Source organism: Nomia melanderi, chromosome 12 (genome assembly GCF_051020985.1).
Source record: "Nomia melanderi isolate GNS246 chromosome 12, iyNomMela1, whole genome shotgun sequence".
NCBI classification, from domain to species: domain Eukaryota; kingdom Metazoa; phylum Arthropoda; class Insecta; order Hymenoptera; family Halictidae; genus Nomia; species Nomia melanderi.
In genome coordinates this window covers 4,382,731-4,404,585 of record NC_135010.1, presented here as the reverse complement: position 1 = coordinate 4,404,585, position 21,855 = coordinate 4,382,731, and the positions used below count along the sequence as shown (strand labels likewise).

General features: G+C 30.3%; 2 protein-coding genes across 3 annotated transcripts in view; both read right to left on the bottom strand.

Moving 5' to 3' along the window:
- Window positions 1–562: 562 nt before the first annotated feature.
- LOC116426336 (uncharacterized) lies at window positions 563–2,132 on the bottom strand. The gene has a single exon (XM_076372903.1). It carries the CDS (start codon window positions 2,130–2,132, stop codon window positions 1,209–1,211), a length of 924 nt encoding a protein of 307 aa, XP_076229018.1. The 3' UTR covers window positions 563–1,208.
- The window catches only part of SamDC (S-adenosylmethionine decarboxylase), a 32,340-nt gene continuing 12,391 nt past the window's right edge, over window positions 1,907–21,855 (bottom strand). For both annotated transcript variants that reach the window (XM_031975152.2, XM_076372902.1), the window contains 4 exons: window positions 3,663–3,789; window positions 2,939–3,041; window positions 2,566–2,849; window positions 1,907–2,441 (listed from right to left, as the gene is read on the bottom strand). In XM_031975152.2, the coding sequence (XP_031831012.1) occupies window positions 2,139–2,441; window positions 2,566–2,849; window positions 2,939–3,041; window positions 3,663–3,789 (817 nt within the window). In that variant the 3' untranslated portion in view covers window positions 1,907–2,138. The remainder of the gene's footprint in view (window positions 2,442–2,565; window positions 2,850–2,938; window positions 3,042–3,662; window positions 3,790–21,855) is intronic.

Genomic DNA, 21,855 nt, shown 5'->3' with positions numbered 1-21,855 from the left:
TGTGAAGTGATAACAAAAAAAATTCAATGCTTCTAAAAATGTTTGAAAATCCAAGAAAATAAGCGTAATAAAAAATAAATTCTTTCAAGTTTCTGTAATATAAATTCCTTGTAAACATAAATTATATTAAACAATATTATTTCTCATAGAGAAATAAAAGTTGTAGAGGAAATATGACTTGTCATGTACACAACGCTCGCACGTATACTTTACACGCACGCATATAGGAATGATTTAATTAATCATAGTGCCTTAACTACTTTAATGCATCATCCATTTCATAAAATGAATTGAAATTAATTTAATAAGGAATTCGACAAAAGATTCATGAAGAATTAATCTAAATTCTTAACATTGTACAACACCAACTGGTGTATTCTTCTCCATATTTTTAATAATATCACATAGAGTAGTTATTCACATGGAATATTTTAATCATATTTTGATGTACATTTAAAAAATTCTAGTATCATCTGATAGTATGGATCAGTAAGTTTCTTTTTTTTAAGTACATTAAATTAGAAAAAGAGGAACCGTTTAATAAGAGATTACAACAAGGAAATCATGTTTAAATAATTCCTAACTATTTAATTTATGGCCAAATATATTTGAAAATAGGCACACTTTCTCTTAGGAAAAAGTAATTTACAATAGAAACATAAATTTAAAAGAATTACATTATGATTGGTATAACTCATTGGATCCATACTGTAATTTTAATTTTGATTTTTATCATAATGAATCTCTAAGAATATTGCTATAAGTAGACAAAATGGTAAGAGACCCCTTCTGTACGGAGCAAAAGGTACTTGCTTCAATCTACTCATAAATTATGAAAGTTTAGGAAAACACTTCATAGACTAGAGGATCCCAGAGAACTGTAATGTACAATATAGACATTATTTCCAAGGGACTTAAAGTCGTTTCACATTATGCAAAACATTTCCACAGAATGAAGGAATTCTACTTATATTTCGTTTAAGATCTAACTGCATGCGTTCTTTCCGTACGACCCTACTTTGTAGTATTAAAAGGGCATAGACTGATTGATAGACACGTGTAACGATGATCAGGATACCTCTAATTGATGAAGATTGGGAACTCACTACGAGGTAAGAGGTTTTCGTAGAGCTTGACCAAATAGCATTTAATTTGCGCTACAAGACCACTAGCAACACACGCGCTAAATGGTCAATTTAAGCGTACCTTCACGAGATTTTATTTCTCCACCAAGAGAATTTCATTTTCGGGCTTAAATACTGAAAACTGATTACTGTTTGTGGTATCAACGATAAGATTGGTAAAAAACTTCCGCAGCTGCGACTTTTTGGTTCTTCCTCTAGTGGCTCTGTTACAGTTTCGTTTATGATGTTACGGTGAGGCGTGGAATATGGATACGGTGTCGACAGTGGATTACAAGTAATATGTACTTCTCCCATATTCCACTTGTTCCGGGAATCGTTTGAATCATTTCTTTGCGTGGTCGCAGAATGATATGAAAAAGGTACCTTTTTATCTGTGAAGGTGATAGAACAGTTAGAAGTGTTAATTATTCGATTATCCGATGCCAAGCCGATACTTCTACAATGATTCGATGCAGAGTTGTCTAACGTAGAATTAGATAAGTTCATTGACTTTAACGATGCTTTTCTATAAACTTTCGATCGTGTAAGGGGTTTAGTTGTTAATTGCGGCGAGGACACTGATCGTATAGAGCGGGAATTACTATCTTTATAAATATCCATGTTGTTTTGTGTAAATTGATAATCGTTACCGTCTATTTTCAAGCACTTATTCTTTACGGATATATCAGGATTGATGCAGTAAGGAGCGGATGTAAGTGGTCTTATAGGTTTTGCAATATTTGACATAGTTGTTTCTCGGGTAATCATAGAATTCTGTATAGTGCACTCATTAGATTTTGTTTCATTATTATGTTTTATATACTGAGTAGATACAAGATCACGTTTTTTGTAAGCAATATCAAATTTTAATGTACGTTTTGTAGATTCATTTTGTTTCTTTGTCTCATTTATGGAATCGGGAATAGAAGAAAAGCTCTGGGAAAGGACAGGGGCGTTGGTATGCGCTTCATTTGGTCCTAATTGGTTAGGACCGAATGAAGCGTCCATGAACCCTCAGCTTGGGAATCTTGAATAAAATGCACAGGTCAAATCATAATTCTTGAAACGGCAATATTGAACATCCGTGCGTAACCATTCGCTAGAACATTTCATATAGTCGGTTTGCTCCAGGTCACGTGGACAACTAGCAGCTACAGATTCTTTGTTAGCGAAGATGGTAACAACAAATTTTTTCGGTTTAAAAGTATTCAGCACACGTCGTATTATCTCCTCATACGACGTTTCTGGAATGTTACTCTCAAATGATACATACGAGAATTCCGACTCTGGAGTAATGTGGATAGTCATATAATTTCCCTGTAAAATATACGAATTGATTACGTCTAACGTTATAGAAAAACTATAAAGCTATACAATTATTAAACTATAAAATTTAATATATATATTATATGAATATACACATATATACAGACACACTTACACTTTTATTTATTCCGTTCATTGAATATCCGCAGGGTTCAAACAAGAAATCGTCTATAATCATGTTTGGAATAAGTTTATCAATTCCTGATTTTTGAGTCGCTTCGTCTGCCGAGGAACACACATCCCTAGTAAAGATAGCCATTACTTCTGGATCTAAATGTGTCATGAGGATTTCCAGAGTTTGGTCTGGTTCTGCAGGTTCGTCTATAAGTTTTTCCCTATTTAGGGTATATAAATACCAACAATCTGAATCTACAGAGCCCAAACAATAAGCTTCTCCATCTGAAAGAGAAAAAGTACAAAAAGTTCAATATTGCAGTATTGTATATCTCGAACCATGCAGACTTGGAGACAAATAAAAATATAATTACCAGGGAAAAACGTATCAAGCACAGCAACTTCTTTTTCGAATGCTTGATGGGGGGATATTTGTAACTCTGGTTTCTTGTAATTTTTCCGTGAGTAGAATACATTCTAAAACAAATGGAACGTTTTATGAAATTAAATTCGTTTTTCTATTTCTTTTTTCATATGCTGTTGATTAAATCAATATTGTTCATTTAATGATGCATAAATGTTGATAAAAGTGAGTAAAACATACATTATAATAGATAGAGTGGGGTAAGAAACAATTAGAAGTGATTTTAGACAAATGTATTCCATGTACAGTATCATAGGTAAGAGAGATCAATAAACCAAGAGGTAGAGATGTATCCTGTATACTAGAGCTTTCCTATATATAGACACATCACTTATCCATGCACTAGGTCAAGTTATATAGCTAAGTACTTTTGACTTCAATTGGCTTGCAGTTAATGAAAATTTCTGTGAGTAAAAATTGTGAAACTGTAATACCAAACTATCTATATGCCTTATTGGATTCAGAATAGTAATAGGTGTAGGTAATATTTACTAGTAATCATTAATAAATTCTTTTTCAAAAATGTTATGTAATCTATGCAAAATAAAATGTTTCATATGTGATGCAATAAAATAAACAATATAAAGTCAGATTTATAATATATAAAATCATGAAGAAAGTGTCCTTTTAATATGTAAAATATTTAAATAGAGAATAATAAAAACGATATATACTTCTACTTCCTCAAAGCCAGTATATTCTTTTACAAGCTCCAAAAGTGGCTCCAAGCACTGAAGGGGTGTAGTTGTACCACATGTTTTCAAAATAAGCCTACGCTTTGAGAGGAACATGCTGCTTTCACTGCAAAAATAAAAAGATATACTTATATAATTTTTAATACGATTAATGCACACTATTTAAGCAATGCTAATTAGTGAAAGTATTTCAGATTTTGTTTAGATTATTGCGAGGAATGGACATCCGTTTTATTTAATTATTTGGAATTCAATTTTGTTATTTTTGATTATATTTGTTTGATGCTATGCAATAGTATTTGATTCTATATTTGAAGTAATTATTGGGGTAAGTTTTGTGGAAATAAGCTACAATTCTGTAAATATAAAATTTATTAACATATTCGGGTACAGTGTAAAATAGTTTAGGTCTCTTTTATGTTGGCATTTTGTTTTAATTTCTTCCGAACTTTTAATATATTTCAGATATATTCAAATAACCGCTTTATATTTATTCTATTTAGTTTTTTATAATCTGAGTTTGTATGACATAACATTCTGACATATATTTCTCCTGTTTCATTTGTTCATAGATAAAATGTTAAATATAATAAAAAATAACAATACAAAAGGAATATCCAATTGCTGTTAATAAACAACTTTAACTATTTTAATTTTCTAAATAGAATTCGTGGAAACAGTGATATTAACAAGATAACAATATTGTAGAAGCTACATTCATACCAATAATTTTCAACTGTAAAACAAGCATACCCTTACTTACTGACATTGGCCTTAATTTTAACTAACATTGAATTACGAACTTCTAAAAATATTTCATACATTTATATTAATAAATAATTTCTAAAATATTCCATTTTTTTAAAATGGATTCAAATTTTACTCAAGCTTTCCTTTTTTCATTATGACGTTCATTATATAGGAAATAAAAATACGGGAAAAATGGTCGAACAAAGTAATCCTCCACCAAAACAATTCAAAAATCAAATAATTTTGGTCCCCTAGAAAAATATTATTTTAATTATTAAACATTGTTTTTATATTAATGTTATCGAAAATAAGAAGATCGTCAGAGAATTAAGAGTAATCGGAAGGTATTTATATTATTTTCTAATTGCACAATTAGACTGTAAAAAGCACTGATACAAATAAGTCGAAATATGTATATAGTGAAATTTTCGAAAATAAGAAACAAAGTGCAGCAAAACGATATGTATCATTGATTATCATATAAAAGGAAATTTGGTTTCCCATTAATTTGAAATGAAAGTGGACAAAATTAATTATGATTTCCCTTCACTTCCGTACGGAACAAGATTCTTTGTTAATGTACGAACATTGATAAATCGATCACATATAAATTAAAACTATAGCAGGCACTGGAATTTCTTCTAAAACGTTCTACACTTTTGAAGGGGTTATCGTCGATATTTCGTACAGACAATGACCCTAGATTTTCTCAACACAAACGGCACGATAAATGATATACACGAGGCACGTTATTAGTCGAAACCAAATGCGACGATAAGCGGGCAACAGATAACACGGTAAAGTACAGTGACCACAGACAAGATACTGATTGGAAACGATAAAATGCAAATAAAAATGAAGAAAGTACCCAATTCCTTCCTGAACCGGAGCCTCGTTAAATTAATTTACTATAACCCGAGCAACTCTTCCTCGGCGGCTTGCTCTTTTTCAACGTGTTACAAAGTAATCCAAAGATCCCTGTAATGACATTGCAAGAAAACGTTTATTGAGCTTGACGCATTTTATTAAACCCCCGCCTGACGATTTATTTTGAATCAAACGTTCCTGCTTACGTCGTTTAACCCCCTACATGCCGAATTCTTCTTCGTAACTATACAAAAATGTGTGTAGTATAAAATTAACAAATATCAATCTGTAAGTACAAATTAATAAAGTATTTAATAACAAAGTTTTAATCCTTTGCGGACGAAGATTCTTTAAAGTATACAAAACCTTCTGTATATTCAGTGCTTAAATAATAAAAAAATAAGGAAACTATGTACTTACTGATTTCTTTTGCTGTTTGAGTAGTTAAATCATTTGTTTGCAACTTAGTATTCCAAATATGTAAGTTTGATCTCGGTAAAGTGTTGACGTTCGTCCGCAAAGGGTTAATAATTGTATTAAAACGATTGCACCTTGTAATTTTGACATTACAATGATGTTGAACTTTCATTGAGCGTATAAAAATTTGAGTTAAATAATTGCTTAATTTAATTCGACACTTTGCAAAATGAAATAAATTAACAAAATTGGCAATATATTGATATGTGACTTTGAAGTCACACGAGCCTATAGAGGGTTAATTTTGTCGCAACCCCGTGGACACGACTATTTCAAGGATAATTTCGATCAATTTTACTTAGGAAAATAAGAAAATTATTTTTATTCTTATACAGCGTGTTTGTAAAATAATTTGTGAAATCCAATTTCGCGCTGAGAGCACGTGCGAGTGAGACTCGTCATTTCAGTTCAAAGGGTTAATCCTGCTCGTTAGAGTCCCGACGTACACATTCCGGATTGAAAATGACTTTTTCTTTAGTAACGTAAGATGTCTGGGCGCTTAACTCTTTAGTTCCCGGCAGCATCGCCTTGAAAACACATATTTCAATATCAGTAAAATGCGAACTTCAGTAGGTTGGTCGCGAAGCCAGTAGCATAAAATCGGTATAACAATCGCCACCTATTTTTTCTTACAGTAAGAATAGCATTTTTCAGAAAAGCATTTATGTTCGTTAAAAATGATAAGTTACTTAATACGTTCGCGACCGCTGACGCGAATTTACGTCTTTCAAATATAATAATTTTCGTTACAAATAACTTCTGTTACATGTTTAATATTTCAAGACAAATTTTATAATTTTCGTCGCTACTGTAACGTCAGAAATTTGGGGCAATTAGCTTAAGATTTTCTTCATTTTCATCGGCAAAGAGTGTTAAAGAGGCGAAAAATTGTGTTAACGTATGTTGTGAAGATAAATGTATTTTTGCTTAAAGTTTTTATTTGGGACCGAAAAGGTTAACAGAAGACTGGAATAAAAATGAACGGCGAATGTGGATGGAATATTAGGGGATGAGCCAAGGAAATCAGGCAAGAAATAATTATTAATAAATTTGCAATGAAGATTTTACTATTACTGAGGTTCGCATACATTTATCTTTCGTCGACTAAGCAAGAATGCAAATTAACCGTTTGCACTCGAGAGGTGACGCTCAGTCACCACTTGATTTGATATAGCAAAATTATAAAATTTTATATGTATAATATTAACAAGTTTGTTACTAGCGTTGCATATATGTGACAACCACGATCCTATATTTTACTGTATGTGTTGTTATTTAACCCCTCGCCATATGATTTATTTCTGATGATTGATACAACTACTTTGTCATTAATAACTTATTGAGAAAAAGAGAAAAACTCTAGGCACATTCTATGTCCATGTTTGCTCTAAAGTGCAATAATCGATAACAGTGAAATGATACTTAATTCGAATTGAAAAGAGTTAAGTAATAGTTGTGCTTGTCAAATTCTATTTAAAATCTTCATCGCGAGTCTAACACGTTATTATAAGGCAAGGAGTTAAAGTTATAAATTACAACATTATACTTAGAAGTTCAACGACCCGTTTCAGTTTTACTTTTTCAATATTTCGTTCGCAAGATTTGTTGGATTGAATCCAATATTACAATTGTAAAATGAATGAATTTTTGAAAACGTTGAATATTTCTAATGGAAAACTTTCGAGTGAAAAAGGTTGAAATTGTAGATTTACGATTTTCCGATGTCCATTGATTTCGGATCTTTCATTAAATCAGGTCATATGTTGCGCAGTAAAATATTTTGTAAAAATTCAAATATGGAATAAAGTAATTTTTCAATGTCCACGGTAATAGGTCTTTTTTTTATGCAATTCGATACGCATAATTTGAAATAAGAGTTGTTATACGCGAGATGACGGAGAATCGAGAAAACGACGGAAACAAGAAATTCTTGAAGAATCTAGAATCATAAAAATCTAGATTAAATTGAATTTTTCAACCCTTTTTAAAGTTCATGACATTTTAAACTGACGATATGCTTAAAATTTGTAAGAAATCATCTAAAATTAATTGAGAAAGCTTTGAATATGGGAAAGATACTTGTTCCAGAAAAATTCTATTTTCTTTGAAATTGGCGTACTTTGTATTACTATATTTAGATTACGACTAAGAGTTATCTCATATCTAACTATGTAGTGTTAAAGAGCATTCTTTTGTGTATATATACGTTTCATTTTAAAGAAATAGACCTATTACAACCCTTTTAAAACTACCCTTTTGTGAACCTCAATTTTATACCGTTTTTTTCACCTTATGTATGTTTGTATATACCTAGGTCACGCGGGATCACGATGAATTTTGTATAAAAGCATTTGTTAGATCCTACTAAAGATATCTACATTAAAAAAATTTTCAACAACTTGCAACAATAGAAGTTACAGCGATATATTTGACTTAATGTATACTTTGGTAAAGCCAAATGGTATAAAGAATGAAAACCGGGTTCTTATTATGAACAATATAATACACTTAAAATTGTGAATATAATTGCAAATAGAAAATATTTCAAGTGAAATTCACTTTCCTCAGTTTCCAATAGTTTATGGATAGTTATAAAATTGCTAACACTTAAGCATTTCACTAATATTTCTTTAATAATACTAGTAATCAATATGGTATAAATCGATATATATATATATATATATATATTGTATTTATCATTTTAACCAGTTAACTATATTCGACGAGTTTACACATAATTTTAAAATCAAAATGATACTAATTCTTTCGACGATAAATTATTCATTTTTTCAGATGAACACGTAATTCTTCTTCGTTTTGTTTCAGCTTTTCGTTAGAATACATTATAGGTGCATTTGGCCTGTGTTAGACGAGTATACACTTAATTATTTGATTTCATTGCGAGTATTATCAGAGACTTTTCAAATTAAATTCCATAGTTAAGAGGTTAAGAATTAACACACGCAAATACTAAAATTAACAGGAATTTTATCTTTTGTTAACAATAACTCTTTAATTATTCAGTTTTGAGGTTATGTTTATATATAAAATTTTGTACTTAAAATCACATTCTGAATCAATTGGCAAAGTTTCATTTCCTTATGGTGAAACATCCTCTATAAGGGTAATTTTTTAAGGGTAGTTTCTCATCTTATTAAACAAATAATGACAGAATCAGATACTACGACCCTGAAAATCCTCGGAACAGGTTATTTTGTAAATATTTATATAAAAATGACAGAGATATAAACTTAGTCCGGGTTTTTACGATTTTAGTTCAATGTGGGATGGTTCAAGAACAGTTTTTCGACGTTGTAACAACGCGTGAGATAATTCATGCATTTACCGAGCGCGTAATAAATGTTACCAAGGGATCGAGCGAGGAACACGTGAACCGCTAGGATTACGTAACAGTGCAATTCGTAAGTGCATTACACTTAACAGCGACGCACGGCGATATCGAGCGACGATTTAGAAGCAGAAGTGCACGGCGTGACTGAACAGTCGCAACGTTTCGGATGCGAGAATTTTCAAAAGTATTAACCCTTTGATTACAAAAAGCATATATACATATATGCTCTCACAAGTCTATCAATATATACGAAAGACTTAAATATACACCCTCCACATTTTTCTATCGATGCAAAGAATGTGATGTAGGTTTATGCGTTGCTACAAGTTTAAAAATATATCACACACAAATTGATTATCAAATTGCATTTATTTTCTTTTTATTATCTGCAGTTGTTTATATTATGTTAAAATTGTCAAATTAAATTTGTTCTTCATTGCATATTTTGGATTTTTTTCTTTATATTTAATTACCAACCAAAATTGAAGGAATTCACACTTCGGTCAGTAGACAGTCAGTCGCAGTGACATACGAATATCCTGCCGTCTGTATTGATGGTTCTCGATATTAATATAGATTAGCATAGATTATATAGATAGATAATCTCGACATAATTAATGCAATAATTGACCTGCCTACTGGCCAAATCGATGAATTCCACTTTTTGAATTTTTTAAAATTTCATCGTTGAAACGTTTCATTGGCTTTTCACTTTTCATATCTAAAATAAATGTTCTTATTATTGGGCGTGATACCACGAAATAACAAAAATTCCATTGCCAATGCAAAACTTGTAGCGATAATAAAAATCACTTCAAAGTTATACTATTTTATACACGTCACATACACTTTAGATTAAAGCTACACCTGTAATAACGAAGTAAAATACATTCTACAATGATTATTTAATTTTCTATTTAAAGGGAAATTTTGAAAATCAATGTATAGCCATTGCATCGCTTTTCTCTGCATTCTGTTTTACGGAGTCAACCGATTTGGTTAATGAGTGACTAAATTAACACATTAAATGTCATGGAAGTCACCAGTGACCCCCAATTCAATCAAGTTACTGCAGTTCATTTAATTAAACGACGATTATTTGGAAATATTTCTACATTATAAATAATGCTATCTAATGTGGTAACATTCAGCTCGATCAACGTGCAATATAATAATGCAATTTAATCAAATGATTTAATATCATAATTTTTCCATTTCGTGTAGTTTATAATCGTGCATTCTATGAAATCGTGGGGCGTTCAATGTGTTAACTATTTAATTATTTGTAAAAATTTTATTTAATTTTAAATTTTAAATAGTTTGACCATTTTCCATTGTATTCCGAAATATTTCGGATTTATTTATGTTTTACAATAGTTCTGAACAAATTTTCATGAAATAATTGAATAAAATTGAATTTCTAGCGAGCAAAACATAATTAATAATTAATTGAACGGATGATGTAACGAATAATCTACATATTTGTTTATATTACATTTTTAAACATTTTTATACGTGTAAATACACTTTTATCAAAAATTTGTTGGACCTACAATTATTAGTGATGTTTATGAAAGAAATTTGAATTAATCTATAAGAATTAAATGAGCTTCTATATTTTATTATTAGTTATCTTAAATTACATTTTTATGTAAAACATTTCTTCAGGATAACGAGTTTATTGGAATATTCCATTATTAATAAATCGTAGCATACTTCATAATCACACGTAAAATTTGTGAAACTTGTAAAGGGCATAATTGAAAATGAAATCGACAATGAATTCCCAAATCTTTTGGCTTACCAATGTGGGTTTAATTTAGACTGGAATTAATTTTCTAAACAATATATAACGCAGTCGATTAACCTGCCAAATGTTGGCGAATCGCTCGAATTATATAATGATAGTTATTTGCGATAATTCGAAGTTTACTTTAACAAAAGGCGGAAATGAAATTATACCGAAGTAACGTTTATTACAATTCGTTCATTGTGCCATTTCATCAAAACAACACGGCACAAGATGATGTCGCATTGCTCACTATGGTTTACTATGCCGTAGAGCGCTGGTGGGTTTTCCGATCACTACACTTTATTATGGATACAGAATGCTGAGGGTTAAATTCGATTTCCTTGAGAACGAAGCGTCGCACGAAACCATTTTATTCCACATTTCGCACTTGATTTTGGATCGTACGCTACTGCATCCCCATTGTATGCACCATGTCTACTGTGACACTCAGTACACGTTCAAGAGGCGTACCATTTTTCGCAACCTTGGTTAATCTCGCGGTGGTCGTGGTCACTGAATTTATTAGGTATCGGAAGAAGTTCGTGCGGGTTTTTAACCCTTTGCGGATGAAGATTTTTTGAAGTATTGAAAACGTTTCGCAGAGGAAGTTACAATTGCACATCGAACCCTTTGCACTCGTATGTCATGCTGGAGATGACAGTACAAGTTTGTTATATTTTATTTGTGGCATTTTAAATAGTACCATACTTTAAAAGATTATAAAAATTAAATCTGATTATAATAATAATAAATAGAATAAATATAAAATGTTGAATTCTACCACTGTAAATGACTTTAATTCATTTCCTTAAAAGTAAATACAAGTTTACACTCAATAGCATTGAAAATAAATCGAGCACAATGGGTTAACGCATTGTTGACCGGCAATTTTACGCAAAAGCTATTCCACCTTGCCGATTAATATTCCGTAATTAAATGTGAAAGTGAAACAATCTAAATAAACTTCAATATTCTTTATTTGCAAATAATGAATTTAAATGAAACTTTGTATATATCTTTTATATAACTTTGAATCTTTGCTTTTGCAATATTCGATATTGCCCTGCATTTGAAAAATTGGAATGACTAATGCAAGAATAAACACGAGTTAACTCATGACCATTGGACAATTTGTTAAATGTTGGAGAAAAAGAAAACTAATCACTGATCTATTGTTATTTGAACAAATCTGTGTTTGTCAAATGATTGTTTGTTCACAACTTCATATTGTGAACATGAAAGCTTGATGTTGCCAAAATGACGACATTCGTTCTTAAAGGGTTAAACCACATTTAAACTCAAATTACGTTTTTATGAAATGATGTTCACAAAATTATTAATTAAAATAACAATTTCATTCATTAAACTAGTGAAATAGTGATTGAAATCGAATCTCAATTTATTACTAACAAGAAAACCACACGAACTGTTTCCAGTACTTAATATTTGAACTTGATCGTGTTGATTACTAGACCGAGGATCTTCGTGCAAACTCAAATTTTTAAGAGTATGATTAGATAAGTCGGATTACGATAGAAAATCGGATTTTCTATAAGTCTACTTAAACGTTAGAAAAAAAAAATATATGTTTGGTACTTTGTATATTTCTTTGTATCGTGCATATTGCGTGCAATTTTTCACCTTTAAATTTTTATAAATGTATAAAAAAACCGTAGACTGTTGATTAACTTATCCTAATTATTTGCTTGATGACACTACTCTATCGTAGTTACCCCATCGTAGTGGCTGTAGTTTTTCATTAGAATATATTATAGATTCGTTTGCCCTGGATTTGACAGGCATACACTTTATTATTTGATTTTACTTACTCACAATGACAGATTTTCCAAACTAAGTTCCACAGTTAACTGGTTAAAGGTAAAGGAAAATGGTATCACACGGGGATTATTGCTTATGGGCGACAGTTTAAGTGCTAACCACTGTCAGTACATGTGTTTTGCTTGATTATTTGCGCAGCCATACATTTTTTTTCCATAAAATTCATATTAAAAACAAATACATATTTATGGACGAAAAGGTTCATATGACATGTGTATGAAACTTTTAACAGAACTGGTTATGTTGCCTCGCAAATAATGAGCTCGTAAGCCATCGAGCCAAGGTAGACTCTACAAAGTTTTGTTTGGTTAACCGATAGCTTCTGCAGCTGTGGGTCACCTACCTAGGTTGTAAGTACTTAATTATCCCCCGAAATTATTTTCGAAGTTGTATGTTTCCAAGAATTACGCACGTTTTATGAGTTTATTGCTTGCAGACCTACAGCAGGTCATTGTGCGTCATTCCAGGATAACTCGACACTTTGGGATTTTTCAGCACTCATTGTCAGTTAAGACCAGGGATTTTTCAAAAGGTTCAGGAAATAACTGTTTGAAACTATTATATATCTATCGGTTTCGGTTCTTTGGAATCGATGTAAAATCGGTTCTACAACTGTTAGTTTTTACTCGCGAACGTGAAACACAGAACTGAAATGCAGAAACAAAAATAACAGTTATAGAACCGCTATAGAATCGATATACCTAATAACAATTACTTCCATTCTTCATAACTGTTTCAATCAAAACCAAAATGTAACAGTTTCAAATAGTTATTTTCGGAACTTTTTCGATTCACTAAAAAAGCAGCTATTAAAATTTCAATCGACTTATGATTCAGTTTGTTTCTTACTAAATCAATTCCTTTAGTAATTACTCAGAGAAACATTAACTACCTTTTTAATAATTGCGAAAGAAGAATTTAAGAGTGGGTCAGTTTGACGCATTTGGTAATTCTAGTGTTACAAAAATGTAGAAAGTAGCGGGGAAGGAATGACGTGGAAGGGGAAAGGTCTATGGGTCGTTTTGGCCTAATGATTCAGATGTTTTGGACTAACTTATCTATGCTCTTAGGAATCGCAATGCGCTGATATTTGCGTGGACTATCGATTGTACAACACCTGTGTGTCAGTAATATCCTCAAAAAAGAAATTTAATATCGGATCATTCCATAAATAATGCGGTTTTTGTATTTCCTTTATTTGTTAAAATAAAGATAAACAAAACTGTTTTCAATATAAATCACATTCTTCTTGATTATCTATATATTATCTATCTATACATTACAATTATTTAAAAAAAAGTTTTGTTTATCTTTATTTTAAAAAATAAAAGAAATATAAAAATGAGCTTTATTTATGAGATGACCCAATACTTACCCTTTAACCAGTTAGTTGTTTTTGACGAGTACACTTGTCATCGCTTACTTTTTGTGACACATTTTAAGCATATATTTTCCAAAGAGGTTACAACAGTTAACTGATTAATATCGTATAATAACCTTGATTAATCGGTTACAGAATGAAAATGAAAACAAAAAGTATTGTGAACTGTTTTGCAAGCGTTGATCAACTAATTGGGGAAGAGGATTAACGGACATGCAGGGACCTTGATCTTTTTATTGAGATACATCACGATTTAATTTAGGCACGTGCTTCCTAATCGTTTTCGGTTTCGTCTAAATATACATTACAGATAGAAGAATTTGCAAACCACGTGTTCTGAGATCCATTGTCAACATTTGGCGTTAAACGCGAGTAAAACTGCTGACCGATTAAACATTTTGACGCTCGCATTTCACTCCTCGCGTGAAATCGTGGCGAAGAAACTGTGACATTATGCAACGAAAATTCCGATATTTTATCTGTTTTTTCCGGTTGATCATTTGGAAATCAATGTATACATGGTGCTCCATTTTAATCTGTAAATACGATTATTTTATTTCCCGAATCATTCGTTGTTTAACAAACGTCTTAAATGCATCTTTTTCTGTTTTCATGGGTTTTCGACATAGATAGGTTAACACTTTTTTTATGAATGCATATATATTTTAGTATTTTTTAAATGTTTTACTCTTTTAAACTAATTTTTTTCTGTTTTATTGTACGTTAGTAAAACTTCTATTATTATTTAAAATTGTTTAATATTATTTACAATTATTTAGTATTATTTAGTATTGTTTATTACTATTTATAATATTTGTGATGATACATTTTGTAGAAGCACAGAAAAGTATCTCTCGAAATCGAAAGAATGAAATGTTAAATATCTTTATAAGTATCGACTTTTCACCAAAATGTTCAAGTATTAGAGTGTACTTATTTTTGCTCTAGATTCATCGAAGAAAAAGTTCGATCAAAATCAATGATCCACTCACTGTAACGTCTCCTTGTAAATGTACCAGATTACTCCTCTTTTGAAATAGAAAAAATTGTATTCAAGATATTGTTTTAAATAGCGAACAGTTCCGGAAATAACTGCATTTGCGGATTAAAACGAGACACCCTGTACGTATATCATTTTCTTTATACAGCAGACCTCAGAGCATTCTGCATGAGCTGCTATTATATCGCAACCGAAGCTATCATCCAACGAGGAATGTCAGATAAGGAGATCAGTCTACAGTTGATCAACGTCTTTGGACATTGATTAGGGGCTGATTAGGAAGTTTGAAAATGTACGCTTGCAAACATTGAAATCTCAGGCTAAAACTCAATGTTCGAACCATTGCTAGAAGCAGATAAACGATAAAACGCGTTTCTAACGTGGTTAAAGTAAGCCATAGAAACACTTTGAGAGACATCAGTCTTTTGTCCTATAATATCGTGTCAGACTCACGACGAAAAGTTTCAACCGAATTCGACAAATTTAAATGTTATTTACTATTTTCTCGATACAAATTAAATACTCGTTGCACACGTAATGAAAAATTAAAGCAAAACGAAGAATTACATGTTTATTTGGAAAAATAAAATTTATTGTTTAATCCGAAATAAAGATGAACCTAAATGATCCCACCAGTATCCAGAATGTGGTTAAATTTTTCAGACAAATTAATCTTCTAAATTCACTATAATTAAGATATGTCTATTCTGAAAATCTTACATTATCATTCGTACAACTAGGATATTGTTAAACAATACGTCATTATGTATTAAGTATTATTAAGTAATAAGTAATGTACCCATATGTTGGTGTTCACTAATGACTTTATTGTGAATATGACCACCTTAAAATAAACTCGAATATGAACAAAAATTCATCGTTGATAAAATTAGTATCATTTCGTGTTTCAAGACGACGTGTATACGTCAACTGGTTAACTGGTTAAATATTACTTTTCCATTATCAATCGTTAACGTTTAGAGCAAACGTAGACATGGAGTAAGTATCAAATTCTTTTATTTTTCTACAGATTTCTAAGGATTCTAATATTATTAACAGTAAGTTAGTTTTACCAAGCACTGTTGTGAAAGAAATAGGACAAGAAGTTAACCAGTTATACGAATTTGGAATTGAAATTTATAACAAAATAAATGAAGTATTAGTGGGGAAAAGATCAGTAATAAAGCAGTCTTCTGTATTTTTTGAGGAAAGAGTCATATATCAAAGGAGTAAATAAACGAAAATATTTGTGATCTACGAATGAATACATAAAATGAACTTAGGAATTCTTTATTATCCCTAAATCACTAACCTACACTATTTTCACAAATACTTGTTAATATGACATCAAAATTACTAAAGAAACAAACTCTGCCATTTCTTTCCTAAATTAATGATACAAAAAAACTATAGGGGTGGCTTTTCCCAGCCACAATTCATAATTTATCGACAAGTTATCGACGAAGTTATGGACAAATAAAAGTAGATAAATATTTAAAAAGAGAAGTTACATATTGATATCAATCGCTTAGACGTATCCAACGGCTGAGTTTCTTATCGAAACAATGATCCAAATCATAAAGATCACACGGCTCGAGAATGATCAATGTAAACTGCCCTAACGAAAAAGCTCCCACAGAATTTAGGCACGAATTACATTGAAATTTAAAATTAGAAACAAGAATACGGAAATACAAAACAAGTAATCAAAGTTCATAGAAAATAATACAAATAGAAGAGAATGGATAGTAAAGTGGAGCAGTGGAATATTAATAGAAACGTGATAAAAATGATTGGTTTACGGATACATTTACTTTGTATTTTGGAAATTTTCAAAGAACGAAAAATAAAACTACTTTATGATTAAAAATAGTACAGTGTAATATTGTATATTTGATAAAAACAGACAAAAATATATTACTATGAAATGAACAGTGATTATTTTCATTTAAATTAATTTTCGTGTACGAATGGAAGTGATTATTTATAAAAGTATGAAAACAGTATAACACATTAAATTTTTATGAAAAAGAAATCACTTTTAACTTTGTAATAAATACATACATGAATATATAAACGTCAACGAAGCTGACAATGAGTGCACATTCAATATAACGTGAAAAAATGTCAGACAGAGACGCGACAAAAAACGTGGTAATATATTTTGAACTGTCAATCCATCTTCTTTTATCTTTAACGTTTTTTAACAACAAATCGGAACCACGTGTAACGTTAGTGTGATTTGGGAGGAATTCAATGAATTAGAACTTTTTTACACGTATTGAAATAAACATTTTTCCACATAAATCTGAAAGTTAAATATTTCTTTTCTAACACTTAGCCAACCGAATGGGCAAATCTCCCATATTTTCCTTAATATTACCATTTATTTTGTTCATCTTTTTCTTTTGTTATTTAGTACGTCTTAAACGACGGATATTTGAAATTCAATAAACACCTTTCTTGCTTTTGTAAAGCTCAATGTCCAATCAAATCCGTTTAACGAGTTCCATTAAAGTTAATGAAAAATGTTATAGTTATCGTTCTTTTATATACTATATATTTTGATGTACTGGTTATTCGTCATTTAAACAATTACATTATTCACTTGCAACTTTTGATTAATATCAAGAGATACAAAAGCCTACAGTCAACAACATGAAAACATCAAAGAGTGTAAGTACATGTATATACTAAGAATGAAATAGAGCTGCAAAAATAATAAAAATGAAAATTTAAAAATCTCAAATTGAATTGAATTTTATAAATATTATTTGGTGAGTGTTTATATCAATTTTGGTTGATGCAGTTGCACAAATATGTCTCTTAATTGTTTACTTTTAACTTTCAAAATGCAAAAGAACGAACATCAACTTTTCTAGGAACAGTAGAATAAATTGTACAATAAACGTTCGTAAATATAGTGTTAAATTGTATTTTTGTCTAGTGCTTTTTTCTTCAATTAAATTGTAATATAATATACATCACTGATTCTTTGTTCGGTGAACTGCAATCTGACCTTTGGTACTTCCTGTAGAGAAACACTATAACAAGTGTCGGAGATATTCTATAAATGTTTATAAAGAAGTGAAATTGAAAGAAGGGGACTGCAACAAGCGGTACGAGCTAAGTCACGCGGACGAGACACCGGCCGGTAATTTACGATTCAATGAAATCACGTGTACGTAATATCGGTCGTCAGAGCGTTCATGAAAGCGCGTATAAAATATTATTAGATCTAGCTTTATGCACCCCTTTATTCATACGGTACATGTGTGCATTGAAAGCTTAACTTTCTCGAGACTTCTTTCAGTAGTGTTAAATCATTTTATTAATTTGGGATTTATAATAAGAATGTTAAGAAATGGTTTAATTAATCTAGAATCTTTTCATTTAAATAAAATTTATTCATTAGTATTAATCCGTTTTAAATACTATTAAATATTAAAAATTCCATATAATTATTTATTCATTAATATTATATCCTATATATTTGTTATATTTTTAATAAATTTATGCAAAATAATATTTTAAAATTTATAAATAAGGTATTTCATTGGGAAATGTTTATAATTCAATTTAATTTATTAATCAAGGTTAATATCAGCAGTTGAATAAATTTAATAAACGTAAATTTAGGATGTTTTATTTGATTAATTCATATGAATGGAACATCATTCTTTCTTTTAGTCTTTTTTATATTGGCCCAAAAAATTATTAGTTGCATATAGACGTGCGTCGTGCGGATAAAGTAAATGTACCAATAACTAACTAGTTAAGTTTATATAAATATAATATAATATATTAATCTAAACATTGTAATATAAATATAAATATTCATATTTATATGCAAGCACATTTATATTTATATAGTATATTTATATTTATAATATAAATACACTGCCCTTAGGGTCTTAACCGGTTAGTTAGTTATTGGTACGCTTACCTCACAATAAAATTGTTCAGAATCATTACGAAAACATTACCAGTTTATCAATGTTATCTTTTAACCTTTCCGATCTGTTTTTTGTCAATGAATGCACATAAATGTGTACATATATAAATAAATAGGTAATTAAGCAATAAATGATAAATATATGTATATAATTATTAATTATAAAACAACAATAATCATATAGTATATAAAATTAAGTTTTTTAATTTATGATAAATAAAAAAGTAAAATTTAATAAAACTGGCGACCTTCGAGATTATGTAAGAAACTTTCTCGAAATGTGTCATAGAAATCTATTTCGAGGTCTTTCTCGGCGAAACACGTCGATAATAAACAAAAGAGGTCTTCCCTATCGTGAAAGTTTGAGAAAGCTCACTATTATTATTGAAATTACACACGAAACGATTAAATTATTAATTAGTAATTATTATCCACATTATGTTCCATTATAATCTGTGATTGTCAGTATATACATATATTGTATTTTGTATTTAAGAAATTAAATTTACAAATTTGTGATTTTATTACATAATTGTCGTTCAATAAATGTATCTGCGTACTTCTATCGCCTTTTGTACATATAATTATTATTTAATGATACTTACATTTAATTGGGTATTAATTGATTATTTAATACAAATAATTTTAACATCCGAGAGGATTAAGAGAAAATAAGAACTCGAGGACGACGCATTCGTATAATGTACCGGTCACTTCTGAAATTCGCGATCATGCGAAGAACGGACTGTTTCTTTGTGATCTCGGCGAGTTAACCCTTTGACTACGGAGCTCACTAACTCAGAACCATCAGCACTGTATGGTGCGATTACAGCATCAGTGAAACTAACAATAAGACTAAATTGCAATGTTCAGAACATGAAAATATCAATATAAGCTAAATCTACGAATAACTAAGCAGTTAAGGCTGTGAGGACAGCATATTTATATCATAAGTAAAAATATTAACATTAATATAACATTAATATAAATGCAAAGATTAATATTAATATATACATAAATACAGATATTCATATTAGTATAATATTTATATGACCTCAACTGATTAGTTATTGATACATTAATTATACCTTCGTTATCGTTATTCAATTGCAAAATAGCTTACCAAACAACAGAATATCAATTGAATAAAATCAAAATCGAAAATCTTCGATAACGATTTCTTCTCGATTTTCTAGCATCTTATTTCATATTTAAATAATATTTCTTGAATGCATAAACCTTTCCTATATTCTCAAGTTGTTATTTCCAACTAATCAATTAACATTTCATCTTTCAATTCGCACATTTTTTGTCATTTTCAATATTTTACATTCGAAACATTAACATTTAGCCCATCGAATGGATAGATCTCCCACTTTTTCCTTGGCTATGCATTGCCATTTATTTTGTTTATTTTTTTCTTTTCTTATTCAGTACGTCTTAATCAGTTAACTGTGAATGACACGTATACGAGTCACCTAAAAAAAATCAAAATGATACCAATCTGTTCAACAATGAATTATTTATTTTTTTAAGTAAACATAATTTGTCTTCGTTTTGCTCTGGTGTTTCATTAGAATGCATTGTACATGCATTTGCCCCTCGTTTGACGAGTATACACTGCATCCTTTAATTTTATCGCGCGCACAGTGAGAGATTTTTCAAACTAAATCAAACTATTTTTCCCTATTAACAGGTTAAACTGGGGATATTTTCAATTCGACAAATACCTTTCTTGCTTTTTCAAAACAAAATTTTTAATAAAATTAGTTAAATGACTTCAATCGAAGTTAATAAAGAAGGTTATTACAGTTATTAAGGTTGTTACAGTCTTTTATTCGCCTAAGTATTAATACTTTCAATCTCCGAACGTAACATCTAAACCTAATTACAAGTTTGGACGTTTCACACGTTCGCTGTTAACTTGTCAACTGTGGAATTTAGTTTGAAAAATCTCTCACTATGCACGCAATAAAATCAAACAATGCAACGTATACTCGTCAAATGCCTGCATTTGAAATGCAATTATAATATATTCTAACCAGAAACGAAGCAAACCGAAGAAAAATCACGTGTGTCTGAAAAAATAAATAATTATTATTATTATTGACAGAATTAGTACCATTGACAGCTTCAACCCTTTGCGATCGGTGCCGCCATAAGGTTATTTCACGATCAAAAGGTGTTGTAAGTACTTATTATTCTCTACAATACTGATACTCAACAAAATACATTAACTTCAAAAAATAATCTGTTGTAATGTATTAAAAATAATATATTTTTTAATATCCATATATTTATTATAAATCACCTATAGAAAAATAACTTTAAGAATATATATTTGCTTCGACTAGTTGGTACTGTCACCAGAAAAATGTGCCGATCGTAAAGGGTTAAGATGACGCGTATATTCCTCGAACGCTGGTTAAAATATTCATTATTCGCACTGGCGCGTGGTACATTGTGCGCGCGTAACGTAAAGATTATAGAATTGCGTTTGCTTACAGACTTAACATTTATATTTACATCGTCGTGTTTAAATATTGTCGATTTATTTATCAATCATTCCCCGCATTTTATAACGTGTTCTCCGAGTATCTATTTTTAAAGTGCGCGTTGCCAATCGAAGATTCGAATGTAGAGCCGATACGGCTGTGTCATCGGCAAACATGAATATTGTACTCGGCTGTGTTTAGAAGCTGGGATATCTGTTGTGTATTCCTGTGACGTATCACGAGCGGTCACGGAAGAAGACAACG